Consider the following 15,532-nt stretch of genomic DNA (forward strand, 5'->3'; position numbering starts at 1 on the left):
CTGCTCTCTGGACTGTAGCCCGCTAGGTTCCTCTCCGCATGGGGATTTTCCTGGCAAGAATACTGAAGTAGGTTGCCATGTCCTCCTCCAGGCCCTGAATATCATTTGGGCATTAAATTTAATATTCTTTCATGTCACAAGGGCTTCCCAGGTGGCGCTAGTGGTAGAGAATCCACCTGCCAATGCAAGTAGAGGTAAGAGACCTCTGTTCAATCCCTGGGTTGGGGAGACGCCCTGGAGAAGGAAATGGCAACCCATTCTACTATTTTTGCCTGGAAAATCCAATGACCAGAGGAGCCTGGAGGGCTGCAGTCCACAGCGTCACACAGAGTCACAAGGGTATCATTCACTAAATATGGCTATGGTCCACTAGGTGCGTCTGAGGTAGACCCACCTAGTGGGTTTTAAACAGCAGTTCCTAAAGTATTTAACACATCTAGGAAACTGGTTACTTACAAGGAGTTGCCTTGTGTGTATGTTTTGGTTACTGGTTACACTTATCCATGTATTATTCACTCAACCTTGCAGCCAGCAGTCCCTCAGCACTCTGTGTGCCCTGCAGAACACTTTCTGGGGAACAGAGCTAAAAATAAGATGCTCCCTGATCTTTAGAAGCCTTAGGGTATTCTGAGATATAGACTCAAAATTACAAACATGTGAAGATGCTCTCTTCTATTTTAATTGTGGTAAAATACATATAACATACACTTTGCCAATTTAACTATATTTAAATTGACAGTTTAGTCTTAAGTTTTCATATTGTCATGCAACAAACCTCCAGAATATTTTTTGCCTTTTATTCTTTGTGTTGTAGAACTTAAATTCTATACTCATTAAACAATAACTCCCTACTTTCCATCCCCCTGTCCTTGGTGACCATCATTCTACTTTCTGTCTTTAAGAATTTGACTACTCTAGGAACACCATAAAAGTGGAATTATATAGTATTTTTTCTTTTGTGTCTGGCATATTTCATTTAATATGATGTACTCAAGGTTTATCCATGGGTCAGAAATTCCTTCTTTTTTAAGGCTGAATAATATTACATTGTAAGGATCAGGGAGAATCTTCTTTTTAGCTCTGTTACCTAGAAAATGGCATTCTACAGGGCACATAGAGGGTGCTGAGGGGCTGCTGGCTGGGAGAGTGAGTGAGTAACATTTTATTTATCTATTCATCTGTTGAAGGATACTTATAAGCACACATGTACGATAAATGCTGTCTTAAGGGTATACAACATTAGGAGGAATTGGGAAGCAGACACATTAGAATTAACTCAGAAAATGAGGAGGCTTTAACTAGAAGATGACAGAGGGGAAGGGTCTCTGAAGGAGAGAGGGCTGTGTGTGCACACTTGAAGCAGGGAGGGTGCAGTACTTTAGGAGAATCTACACACAACCAGAGTGTTGGGGAGTGTGTGAACATGAGGACTTGAGGCTGGAGAGGTAGGTGGGGAAGAGATGCCTACTGCCTTGTCTGTTCTGGATTAGTCTGTTCTTCAAGACTCTGCCCTGGTCCCCAGCTGAGGGCCTCAAGCTGCATGGGAAAGGGACACAACTTGCAGACATGGGTGCTGACAGGACCAGGTCACAAACCTTTCCGCCATCTTCCACCTGGAATCTTCCCTTTACTTTCAGTTTGCTTTCATCAACTCTGAGTGAGTCTCCGGACTCTGCCTCCATGGAGGGCTCTGGTTTTTCACCCCTGACTGAATCATGATTCTGGACTCTTCTCTACTGGCTCTGAGCTGGCCACACAATCCATGCTAGAATGGATCTAGGACTGCCCTATGGTTCCAACAGCAGCTTGCCCAGTCCAGTAAGGATCAGATCTGTGCTTCAGAAATAAGCAGTCTGTGGGTGCAGGGCAGGAGGATGACAGTCGAGTGTGGGTTAATGGAGGACAAGTCTATGGGAAGGGTCAAAGGACAGAGGAGGAGGCCATAACTGAAGAGCATCAGAGGAAGAAAAGATTTCAGAAATACAAAGAAGAATGGATGGGGAAAAAGGAGATATTGGAGAGTCAGAGACAGTGAGTCAAGACTGACTTCTCAGAATCCACGTGAATAATCAGGTGTCAATATAGTGTCCTGGGTCAGGCTAAATTATAGTTCAGGAGCTCAGGACCCACCAACCACCATGAGGGAGTTCACAACACAGGGAAAGAAATACTGGGATCCCCATCCCCTGGTCAGTTTTCAAGAGAGATTCACCTGTGATGTCACTGATCTAATCTGCACCCATGAAGAACAAAGAGTCCCCCCAACACACACAAGAAAGTCAACAGCAGATGTGGCACTAAATCTTCAGCTGAATTTTAAACAGGCAAATGGCTTAAACAAACCTTTTCTCCTGGTTTAATGTCTGTTGTCAGATCCTTCAATACCAGAGGCCCATCTGAGCTGTACTTGAAGTTCACATTGCTCAAGGCAATCATTCCATTGTTGGGCCAGTCTGGTGGTGGACGAAACTCGAGTTCCCAGGGTGCTTCTTGCTCAAGCTCTGTATATTCTATCACCCTTTCTACTGAAATCATCTGAAACATAGATGACATCATGTTGGTTAGGAGCAGAGGGCTTTATTTATGGATGTTCAGAGACTGTAAATAAGGTGTTCTGTTTTTATATCTTTATATCTGCTTTTTATATGGTTAAGAATATTCTAGGTCTTAGCATCTGCGAAGGACTGAAGTAGGAGTGTGATGACTCCTTTGATGATTTGCAAACTTATTCATCATCCTGTAACAGTTTCACTTAGGGCTGCTTCCTTCAGTATTATACTAAAACTAAAAGAATTAGATAAATGAATGCAAAGATTTTATTTATTCACTTTACACATCTGAATAAAAAGAATTTTGTCAAAGAAAAGAATACTTATGAACACTAATCAGTGGTTATAAAAGGGCCACGTGTTACAGAGGAGTAGAACTCGATGGTCATCAAACCTCATTTTAATAATTTCTCACTTTCTACTCTATTAGAAGAGAGAAATGCAAATATTGCATTTTTATTGTTTTTCTCTCTTTGGGACAATATGCAATACTCAAAGGAGAATATAATTTAAATACTGACCAAGGCCTCCTAAACAAAAATAACTTGACATCGTTGATAGCACATTCAGAAAGGTGGCTTATTCTACCAAAAAAGGAGGGATACCAGTACATTCAGGTGTTTAATACAAACAAGAATAAATGCTAAAATGAGGCGGGGACAGATATCTATCAATTAAACAAAGAACTACAAAATATTGAATTCTTCATTTACCAATAATGAGGAATTACCAGTTAAAACCATAATAAACAACCTCCCCCCAAACTGGTTTATATTCTCTCCAAGATTACAGAACCTCCCTCCTACAGAGACATTTATTACAGTTGAAGACAGTTGGTGATGAATAAAAACCTGCTGACATGGCACACATAAGACTGAGTAAAAGATATATTTTTTTACATTAGCTTTAAACAGATGGAGGATGATATAAAAAACTCTGTGAGCTAGATGTAAAAACAAGTTTTAATATTTTACATAAGAATTCCTTTTACACTTTTTAATGGCAAGAAGTAGTACAAGGTTAAGAATGTTAAGATAAACATCACCATATGCTCAACTTCAACACTTAGCCTGATGCACCACGGGAACACCACCATGACGTTGAGGGCATAGGACAGTATCAGGCCAACCTGCCCAAAACTCAAAGCTAAATGAGGAAGAAGAGGGGGGAAAAAAGTCAGTCCTGTTTTTGACCTTGAGGCCAGTTCCTTCTATCACTTTATTAAGATAACTCCTTTATAATATTTAAATCATTAACATATAATGACAATATTACTTATGCTTTTACTATCATTTGATTGAGTCCACAATACAATTAAAACCTCCCTCCCAAAAAATTAAAACCACTATGAATTCAGAAAGACTCTTAAATGAACTTAATCTCAACATTGTCAATATACAGTAGACAATGAGGAATAATGTTATTATTAAGACTTTTGTCATTGTGGTTTCAAGAACAATCAAGCAATTTCACTTTCTATGTCCAACACAGCCATAGTTGGAAACCATGAAAAACAAGGCAATGGTTTCTAAAAGCCAGTGCTTTTAAAACTAAAATACCATTCTCATTGTTCCATATTAAATACTGTGATTCAATATTACTCTTATAGAATATTTAGGGCTGGTAAATTCATGCCATATACCCCAAGACCTGCTCATCTGGTACCCACACAGCGATGAGGATGGTATCCTTTGCTACAGAGAATCTTTCTCATCCCAGTGCACCAAGCACCTACAACCAAGAGACCACAGTAGCCCTAAAGCCAAAGTCTAAAGTCCTAAGTTGAAAAAAAAAAAAATAAATAAAGTCCTAAGTTGGACAAAAATCTTTGTGGGGAATTTGGTTCTCTCCATCCAACTACTAAACACTACCAGGAAAGTTTCTAAGGTCAGCTTGCTATCACTGAGTAGACATCAACTCATTCAAAGAAAGAGAAAAGAATAAAAGGTCCCATCAAGACCCAAATAACCCCTCTAAACAGGCCACACTGTGGAATCACATGCTGCAAATGCTTTAATACAATTCATTAGAATCAAACTGTACTTGTTAGACAAGGTGGCAACAGTTTAATATAATAACTGTAAATACAGCTATAAATTTTAATCACACCATAAATAGTTATTTACACCCATACTTACTTTGTACAAGAAGCAGGGACCCAAAGTCAACAAGACAAATGAAGATAAAATAGATGATATCCAGACGCAAAGAGAACCATCGGGTTATAGTCAAAAGCAAGAACCAGGCCTCTGGATTTGTGAACCATAATAAGCATAATGAATAAATTAGAAAAACCATGTTAACGGCTTTGAACAAGAACATTTTTCTCAGTTGAGCTACAAAAGATATTTGCACAAAGTAGGATGGCAAAGTTATACACCCAAGGAACATGAAGGTTCCAAAAAGCTGTTTTGATACCAGATAACATGGGACACAGAAGAATCAAGCCAGGGACTATGTGGAACTATATTCAATAGTTTGTAATAATTTATGATGGAAAATTATCTGAAAAAGTACACATATAAAACTGAATCATTTTGCTGTACATCTGAAACTAACATACTACTGTTTATCAACTATACTTCAATAAGAAAAAAATTCAACTCACAGGTTATAAACAGTAATATGATCACAATGGAGAAAATGGAAAAATGGTCAAATTGGTGCATTTCCTACAGTGCTAGGCCTCGATGTGAGGCTCATCCTCTCTCAGGGCCAACTGTTTCCAGCTTTGTGACAGCAGAGAGCACAGCTCACATGCTGTTTTCAGCACCTCCACCTTACTACAGGGCCCTGCACAGTGTTTATTCTTAGGAGCCAGCGTCTATACAACCATGAGCTAACTGGATTTGCATGTGACTTTCAAAATGCCATTTTATCTTTAAGATACAATAAAGACTGGAGAGATGGACCAGGGTTTTACAGATCTAGAGGGAATTCTGAAATTTCTACCTAGGGAAAAATATTACCAATACTCGGAATAATATAAACCAAGTGAGTTAAAAATCTGTTAATTAGGTAATGATTTACCTCAACCAAATCTGCTGCCCTGCATGCCCTGAAAAGAGAGTTGACAAACTATAGCCTGTGGGCCAAGAATGGCCATCACCTGCTTTTGTAAATAAAGTTTTATTGGAACACAGTCATGTGCTTTTGCCGATGTATTATCTTTGCCTGTTTTTGTGCTACAACAGCAAAGTTGATAAGTTACAATAGCGATAGAATGGCACACAACATCTAAAATATTTACTATCTGTTGTTTGAAAAACAAAAAGTATACTGACTCCTGTCCTAAAGGGACAGAAAGCCATAGGACACCATGATGGAAGGACAATGGAAGTCGGGCTAGGGAGAAGAGGGAAGACAGGCACGCAGAGGGGATGCTGAGAGGAAGGGGTGGGGGAGGCAGGTGTGCAGAGGGGGACGTGGGGTGGCACAGAGAGAGGTGCTGGCCAGCAAGACCACCCAAAAGGGAGGTCAAGCCTCAGACGACAGCACATCTCATCCTTTGAAATCATCTCCAGAAACTCACAGACCTGAATGCAAGTCCTGGTGTGAGTCGAACAGTTCCTGAAACTTCTGCTCAGCTTTGTATGCCCGGATGGTCCAGAGTCCTTGGAGAGAAGATGCTAAGTGGGAAAACACTGGGCTCCGTGCTGGGGAAGCAGAGGCAGACACATGACAGAGAGTCAGGGAGGCTGGATGCAAGGAAACCCATTGCCTTCCGTGTGCTGTGTTTGCACGTTCTGCCAAACAGCACAGTGGAATTCCTGGTTGGGTTGCCTGGGGGAGAAGCGATGACGCCCTTTCTGGAGAGAATTCTCCATGTGCCACTCAAACTCCTGCTCACGTCAAGCTTCACCTTAATGACCTAGAAATGAAAGATTCTCTTTGAGTCTATCTTTGTGCATGCATGTTAAGTCTCTTCAATTGTGTCTGACTCTTCACGACCCTATGGACTCACCCACCAGGTTCCTCTGTACATCGGATTCTCTAGGCAAGAATACTGGAGTGGATTGCCATGCCCCCCTCCAGGGCATCTCCCTGACCCAGGGATCAAACCAGCATCTCTTTAGTCTCCTGCATTGGTAGGTGACTTCTTTACCACTGGTACCACTTGGGAAGCCCTTATTCTATTGAGTAACACTTAATTGTATTTATTTTAGCTTTAACTTTACACTTTTAAAATAGCAATATGAACTTTTAACAGCACTTTTAAGACTGAGCTCATGCTCCAAATAACAAAGGCTAGGAACTCTCTTCAGGCCTTTTCTGCATTCCCAGCAGGTGTCCCAACCAGATCCCAGAACTCAATTATTCTGGAAGCAGGGGCTCACAGTGATGACATAGGTGAATTTCAGGCCCATCACACTGTCAGGAGGATGTCAAGAGTCCAGCTTCAGAGAACACAGAAAACTCACTAGAAGCAGGCTGTGACTTCCAGAGCAAATGTGACGTCAACACTATTCATCACAGACAAGGCTTCTGAGCAGGAAGTAGATGTGCCTGTTCCCCCAGGGAGACTCCTGGAACAAACTCTTCAGCGTGGCCTCCTGCACCTGCTTCCCTGACCAGGAGATCAAAGTGCAGCTGATTCTCTCCAGGGGGGATGGAGGGCAGGGTCGACTTTAGAAACCAGATGTCATCTCAGCCTTGAACCCCAGGGAACCAAACATCCCATCACCTACCTCACCTCATGCCCAAGAGTTAGAGTGGGCCAGAGGGAAAGCTGACCTGTGAAAAATCTGTCCTGTTTCTTTAAAACCCCACTACGGGTGAGCAGGATGCCAGAATGAGGGAACTGGAGGGTCTGCAAAGAAAATTAACTAGTACATGAGGAGAGGGGATGCTAAGGCTCTGGTCTTACCTTGCCCAACATAACACCCTTTTCCCCATAAAGACTGAGACCACAATCCTGAAGCACACTATATAACAGCCATGACATCAGTCAGAAGTCATAGGCACGTGTAACCCTACAGTTTACATGACATACGGCTGTGTCTCCACAACCCTGAGGACACTTGGGGACATGTTCCACCTAGACTGCAGATCTTCCCTGGGGTGTGTGTGTGTGGGGGGGGGAGGAGTGGGGGCAGGGAACCACATGAAAAAACCCCAGGGTGGCAGCCTTGCTGCAGCTTATCATTTATCTATGTGGAAACTGCCAGTTGTTACTATGTTCTTAATTCCTTCACATTTGGACTTCACTGGTGGCTCTGTGGATGAGAATCTGGCTGCCAGTGTAGGAGACAAGGGCTCAATCCCTGATCTGGGAAGATCCCATATGCCAAAGAGTAACTAAACTGTTGCACAATAATTATTGAACCTGTGCTCTAGAGCCTGGGAGCCACAGGTACTGAACCCACAAGCTGGAAGCCCAAGCCCCATAGAGCCTGTGCTCTGAAACAAAAGAAGCCATTACAGTGAGAAGCCCGCATACCACAACTAGAGAAAAGCCCGCATAGCAATGAAGATTTCAGTTCAGTTCAGTTCAGTCTCTCAGTCGTGTCAGACTCTTTGCAACCCCATGAATCACAGCATGCCAGCCAAAAACAAATAAATACAGTTTTTTAAATACCCTCATGTTCAAAATTCTGGTGCCTTTGGTAGTCACTAGCAAGTATTTTGGGGCTTTCCTGGTAGCTCAGCTGGTAAAAAATCTGCCTGCAATGCAAGAGACCCTGTTTCAATTCTTGGGTTGTGAAGATCCCCTGGAGAATGGATAGGCTACCTGCTCCAGTATTCATGGGCTTCCCTGGTGGCTCAGATGGTAAAGAATCCACCTGTAAGGCAGGAAATGTTGGTTCAATCCATGGGTTGGGAAGATCCCCTGGAAGAGGGCATGGCAACCCACTCCAGTATTCTTGCCTAGAATCCCCATGGACAGAGGAGCTTCGTGGGATACAGTCTATGGGGTCACAAAGAGTCAACATGACTGAGCAACTAAGCACAGCACAGCACAGCAAGTATTTTACAAGCTTCAATTTAAGAAATCCAGAGAGCCCCAGGGGGCATGTATTAGTATACCTGTGTCAGAGGGAAAACCAGGCTGAGGAATTAAGAGTACTTCCTGCCAAAGATTAAGTAAATTAACTCACCTAAGTGATAGAGCTGAGTGTCAGACCCAATTCTGTCTTATTTCCAAGGCTGTGCCTTTAATCATAACAGCAGTGTCTCAGAGGGAGAATAATCAGGGTTAAGGATGTCCATACGTGACTAAATGCACTTTTCTCCAGACTTTGTTTACCTTCAGAAAACCCTCAAATCTTACTTAGCTAACATCCAACAGCCTTAGCCATTACCATACACCATACTAAGCCGGAGAATGCAATGGCACCCCACTCCAGTACTCTTGCCTGGGAAATCCCATGGACAGAGTAGCCTGGTAGGCTGCAGTCCATGGGGTTGCACAGAGTCGGACACGACTGAAGCGACTTAGCAGCAGCAGCAGCAGCATACTAAGCACCTTAGGTTGAATAAAGTCCCAGGGAATCCGGCATGAGAATGCCTTAAAACAGCAGACTTGAGGATCCGTGGTCTGAATATATGTGGCACATGTGCTAAACCTCCCTCACCAATGTCCCTGGAAGACATTGCTAGTTGATCATGGAATCTTTACAGATAGGATTTGGTACAGATTCATAACTCAGGCACTGCCAAATGAATAGGTTTGGCTAGAGAAATGCAACCAAATGCCATCCTGGTTTTGCATCTTGGTTATGCTCAGTTCTATAAAAATTAAAAACCACTATGATCAGCTGCAGATTTGTCACTAAGAGGACAAAAGTCAACATAATGCTCCACAAAGGTAGGCAGTTGGATCTGAATATAAACCTCGGGATTTTAGCAGTTTTTCAGAGCACAGGAATGAAGTAGGCTTATGCCTTCTGGTTATAGTGATCCTTTTTGCTGGTGGCTCCAGCAGTGGCCTTAATATATACTATTAGTTACTGCATAGAAAAAAAGTGGTATTATTATTTATGGCACAGACCCACAACCTGGAGAGAGAACATAAAGAGTTCTAATCAACAGCCCATTTCATTTGGTTACCTGGGATGTGGAGGAGGGGTATTTGGATTGAATTTACTGTCTAACATTGTTGCAGCCTACTTGGTTGCAAAAAATCTAAATACTCCACAGGGATGGGGCCAAAAAGTTCTCAGACTTTCCAGGTGAAATCCTGCACTGTTTTTGAAAAAGGCCTCAGAAGGTGCCCTTCTCTCCACTTCCATGTGGATGGGAAGTGGCCCATGTTCCAGCCAAAAAATCTCTGAAAAACCTTCCTTCTGGAACAATCTCTCTTTGAATGGAACAACCTCCTTTGAACAAGACTGTTGAATGACTCCATTTCATGACTGACTTCAAATCATAAAATGATCGAAGTCCTGTCTACACAAAAGACTGAATGGAGCTCATCACTTCTATCCTGTTTTCCCAGGTCCTACCATCCTACCAAATCACATCAGCAAAATATCACACACATCTGAGCTCTATTGCTCCATAATCCAATCAAACACCTCACAAAACCCAGACCTCATGGGAGTTGAGCTGCTTCTCTTGACTGAAAATTTTTCTATAGCTTTTTATGACACCAACTGTACTTTATACAAATACATAGGATGAATGCCTCTCAAGAGTTTATTATTTAAAGTGAAACACAAATTTCACCACCAAAAACTCCTTTGTCTTGATTAACTTAGATTTTTCCACTTAGCAGATACAGAGAACAATGAAGTTCAATATGTTTCTCTTCTTCGCTTGGTTTCTAGAAAGTTAAGTTGGTATTAACTTGCAGTAAAGCAAACACCCTCTTCCAACAACACAAGAGAAGACTCTACACATTGACATCACCAGATGGTCAACACCGAAATCAGATTGATTATATTCTTTGCAGTCAAAGATGGAGAAGCTCTATACAGTCAACAAAAAGAAGACCAGGAGCTGACTGTGGCTCAGATCATGAACTCCTTATTGCCAAATTCAGACTGAAATTGAAGAAAGTAGGGAAAACCACTAGACCATTCAGGTATGACCTAAATCAAATGCCTTATGATTATACAGTGGAAGTGAGAAATAGATTTAAGGGCCTGGATCTGATAGATAGAGTGCCTGATGAACTATGGAATGAGGTTCGTGACATTGTACAGGAGACAGGGATCAAGACCATCTCCATGGAAAACAAATGCAAAAAAGCAAAATGGCTGTCTGGGGAGGCTTTACAAATAGCTGTGAAAAGAAGGGAAGCAAAAAGCAAAGGAGAAAAGGAAAGATATAAGCATCTGAATTCAGAGTTCCAAAGACTAGCAAGAAGAAATAAGAAAGCCTTCTTAAGTGATCAATGCAAAGAAATAGAGGAAAACAACAGAATGGGAAAGACTAGAGATCTCTTCAAGAAAATTAGAGATACCAAGGGGACATTTCATGCAAAGATGAGCTCGATAAAGGACAGAAATGGTATGGACCTAACAGAAGCAGAAGATATTAAGAAGAGGTGGCAAGAATACACAGAAGAACTGTACAAAAAAGATCTTCACGACCCAGATAATCACGATGGTGTGATCACTCACCTAGAGCCAGACATCCTGGAATATGAAGTCAAGTGGGCCTTAGAAAGCATCACTACAAACAAAGCTAATGGAGGTGATACAATTCCAGTTGAGCTATTTCAAATCCTGAAAGATGATGCCATGAAAGTGCTGCACTCAATATGCCAGCAAATTTGGAAAACTCAGCAGTGGCCACAGGACTGGAAAAATCAGTTTTCATTCCAATCCCAAAGAAAGGCAATGCCAAAGAATGCTCAAACTACCGCACAATTGCACTAATCTCACACGCTAGTAAAGTAATGCTCAAATTCTCCAAGCCAGGCTTCAGTAATACGTGTACCGTGAACTTCCAGATGTTCAAGCTGGTTTTAGAAAAGGCAGAGGAACCAGAGATCAAATTGCCAACATCCGCTGGATCATCAAAAAAGCAAGAGAGTTCCAGAAAAAACATCTATTTCTGCTTTATTGACTATGCCAAAGCCTTTGACTGTGTGGATCACAAGAAACTGTGGAAAATTCTTCAAGAGATGGGAATACCAGACCACCTGATCTACCTCTTGAGAAATCTGTATGCAGGTCAGGAAGCAACAGTTAGAACTGGACATGGAACACAGACTGGTTCCAAATAGGAAAAGGAGTACATCAAGGGCTGTATTTTATCATCCTGCTTATTTAACTTATATGCAGAGTACATCATTGAGAAACGCTGGACTGGAAGAAACAAAAGCTGGAATCAAGAATGCCAGGAGAAATAACAGTAACCTCAGATATGCAGATGACACCACCCTTATGGCAGAAAGTGAAGAGGAACTCAAAAGCCTCTTGATGAAAGTGAAAGTGGAGAGTGAAAAAGTTGGCTTAAAGCTCAACATTCAGAAAACAAAGATCATGGCATCCGGTCCCATCACTCCATGGGAAATAGATGGGGAAACAGTGGAAACAGTGTCAGACTTTATTTTTGGGGGGCTCCAAAATCACTGCAGATGGTGACTGCAGCCATGAAATTAAAAGACGCTTACTCCTTGGAAGGAAAGGTATGACCAACCTAGATAGCATATTCAAAAGCAGAGACATTACTTTACCAACAAAGGTCCGTCTAGTCAAGGCTATGGTTTTTGCTGTGGTCATGTATGGATGTGAGAGTTGGACTATGAAGAAGGCTGAGTGCCGAAGAATTGATGCTTTTGAACTGTTGGTATTGGAGAAGACTCTTGAGAGTCCCTTGGAGTGCAAGGAGATCCAACCAGTCCATTCTGAAGGAGATCACCCCTGGGATTTCTTTGGAGGGAATGATGCTGAAGCTGAAACTCCAGTACTTTGGCCACCCCATGCGAAGAGTTGACTCATTGGAAAAGACTCTGATGCTGGGAGGGATTTGGGGCAGGAGGAGAAGGGGATGACAGAGGATGAAATGGCTGGATGGCATCACTGACTCGATGGACGTGAGTCTGAGGGAACTCCGGGAGTTGGTGATGGACAGGTAGGCCTGGCGTGCTGTGATTCATGAGGTTGCGAAAAGTCAGACACAACTGAGTGATTCGATTGAACTGAACTGATCTGAAGTGTCCATGTTTAAGGTTTTTGATACAAACATCTTCTTCCTTTACTTTCTGTCTGATGTCCTTATACCTTCTTTAAAAATACTTAGCAATTATCCTTTCATTATAATTTTTTGTTTTAATATTGATTAAATATGTCTGTGCATTAATGATGAGATAAATTCTGAATTATTTCATCCTCTGTGATTACCTGAAGAACAGAATGATTAATCATAAAATAATGTTCCCCATTATTCTAAAACTAGGAAGCTGAATGGAGTGATAAAATAAAAGTAATAAATTAAAACTACTAAACAGATCTGCCTCCTGGGTCCTCTTAAAGGGATTTTTTCCAGCATCATTTATATGAACAGTCTTGGGGAGGGGTTACCATAGTGTGACATCATCTCAAATACTGGTGATGATAAAAAGCAAACCTGGAGAAAACAGGGCTTATCTTATCAATACACTTAACAACTACAACTTACTTACCATTTTAGGAGTATGTGAAAGAGTGTATTTTCTAAAAATATCACCTCTGACATATGAGTACATTTCCTGATGCCTCCTTTCCTTAATATTTTCCTTTACTTGTCATTTCTAGTAACTTCAAGGGAAGAAAAATTTCTATTTTCCTTATACAATAGTACCCAACATGATGAAACATATTATTTTTTGGAAAACTGTTTACTAGATGGCTGTTCTGTGTTAGGAAGTATGGTCATGAACAAGACAGAAATGGCCCCTCTCCTCATGGTGCTTCATATTCGTCCTTGTGTTAAAAATGCAAAGCTGCAGCTGACCTGTCACCAGCTCAACTTGGCTTAAGGGTCATACTGACTCCCAGGTCCCATAATATACAAATACCTAATGCTGACTTAGGGAGAAATTCCAAAAGATATATTCTGCAGGATTTCAGGGGTGTGGTTAATTATGGTATAAATTGCAGCCAACCTGCATTGCCATCCCAGCCTGAGAGTCCCAGTACTCACTTGAACATTCCAGGCGTTTCACATCTCGTGATGTCTCTAAGAAATATCGCCGAAGAATTAAAGAAAATTGATGCCAAGGGGAATCCACAGGTATAGCAATCCAAGGAATCACCACCACCACCACAACCACCACACCAATCACTTGTAGAAATGTCTGGAAGAGTGAAAACAGATACAGGGGCCTCTTTATCAAGGATTCTTTTCAAGAACAAACTTTAATGGACTATTTTTGTTGGGATTAAACTTCTTTTCTTAAAAGATGTATTGAAATAGTACAGCAAGCTTTGCCAATCCAAACAAATAAAATATAGGTGGTTCTAATGATATTTATTGCAAGATTTTGTGTGTGTGCTCTTAGTCATGTCCGACAAAGAATCGTGTCCGACTCTTTGCAATTGCATGTACCGCAGCCCTCCAGGCACCTCTCTCCAGGCATTTTCCAGGCAATTTTCCAGGCAATAATACTGGAGTGGGTTTCCATCTCCTCCTCCAGGGGATCTTCGCCGACCAAAGAATTAATCCATGCCTCCTGCATCTCCTACACTGGCAGGTGAATTCTTTATCACTAGCCACCTGGGGAAGCTCTATTCTATGATTGCTGTGTGCCAAATACCTTAAGAACCTTCTAGTGTATTCGCTCTTTTAATACACTTAGTAGCCTAATTCCTATAAGGTAGGAATTACTAATTTTAATAGATGAGGAATATTTGAGGTTCAGAGAGACTAGGACTTGGAACCCTAAACTATCATGAGTCAGTAGGTATTCAGTTCAGTTCAGTTCAGGCGCACTCAGTCATCTCTGACTCTTTGCAACCCCATGAATTGCAGCATACCACGCCTCCCTGTCCATCACCAACTCCCGGAGTCCACTCAAATCCATGTCCATCGAATCAGTGATGCCATCCAGCCATCTCATCCTCTGTCGTCCCCTTCTTCTGCCTGCCCCCATCCCTCCCAGCATCAGGGTCTTTTACAATGAGTCAACTCTTTGCATGAGGTGGCTAAAGTATTGGAGTTTCAGCTTTAGCATCAGTCCTTTCAATGAACACCCAGGACTGATCTCCTTTAGGATGGACTGGTTGGAACTCCTTGCAGTCCAAGGGACTCCCAAGAGTCTTCTCCAACACCACAGTTCAAAAGTATCAATTCTTCAGCACTCAGCTTTCTTCACCGTCCAACTCTTACATCCATACATGACCACAGGAAAAACTATACCCTTTACTAGATGGACCTTTGTTGGCAAAGTAATGTCTCTGCTTTTGAATATGCTATCTAGGTTGGTCATAACTTTCCTTCCAAGGAGTAAGTGTCTTTTAATTCCATGGCTGCAATCACCATCTGCAGTGATTTTGGAGCCCAAAAAAATAAAGTCTGACACTGTTTCTACTGTTTCCCCATCTATTTCCCATGAAATGATGGGACCAGATGCCATGATCTTTGTTTTCTGAATGTTTAGCTTTAAGCCAACTTTTTTACTCTCCTCTTTCACTTTCAGTAGGTATTACTAGATATGAACGATCAGGCATCACAGATGAGCAAACCAGAAGCCTCAGTTACACAGGTAGGTATAAAGAAAGTGGTTAATTACAAAGTTAGTGTCCAGTAAAGGAGTAAAAAGTACAAATGTGACTTTTGAAGTTGAAATTTTTCTTTCCTGGTTTCTATCCATAGTTAACATTTACTGAGTGCTGACTCTGTACAGGGCTACACATTTAGTACTTGACATGTATTAATTTATTACCCCTCACAATAGCCCAATCAAGTAATAGTCTTATCTCGATTTTACAGATGGGAAACGGACTGAGGCAGAGAGAAAGGAAAAGGAGCTTGATGGAACCACAAAGCCTGAGCCATGGAGCCAGAGTCTACATCACGAAAACCATTAGGACATACTTAAACTTGCTGCC

At 41.6% G+C, this 15,532-nt stretch overlaps 1 protein-coding gene across 1 annotated transcript in view; it reads right to left on the minus strand.

Moving 5' to 3' along the window:
* LOC101902253 (ATP-binding cassette sub-family C member 4-like) overlaps nt 1-13,779 on the minus strand; it is a gene marked incomplete at its 5' end in the record, with an annotated part of 31,725 nt that extends 17,946 nt beyond the window's left edge. Inside the window, 5 exons of the mRNA XM_024989189.2 lie at nt 2,344-2,535; nt 3,595-3,695; nt 4,688-4,798; nt 6,086-6,205; nt 13,626-13,779. Coding sequence (XP_024844957.2) covers nt 2,344-2,535; nt 3,595-3,695; nt 4,688-4,798; nt 6,086-6,205; nt 13,626-13,779 — 678 coding nt within the window. The remainder of the gene's footprint in view (nt 1-2,343; nt 2,536-3,594; nt 3,696-4,687; nt 4,799-6,085; nt 6,206-13,625) is intronic.
* Between the last annotated feature and the right edge of the window lie 1,753 nt (nt 13,780-15,532).

The sequence above is a fragment of the Bos taurus genome, unplaced genomic scaffold, assembly GCF_002263795.3.
Source record: "Bos taurus isolate L1 Dominette 01449 registration number 42190680 breed Hereford unplaced genomic scaffold, ARS-UCD2.0 Leftover_ScbfJmS_406, whole genome shotgun sequence".
NCBI lineage: Eukaryota > Metazoa > Chordata > Mammalia > Artiodactyla > Bovidae > Bos > Bos taurus.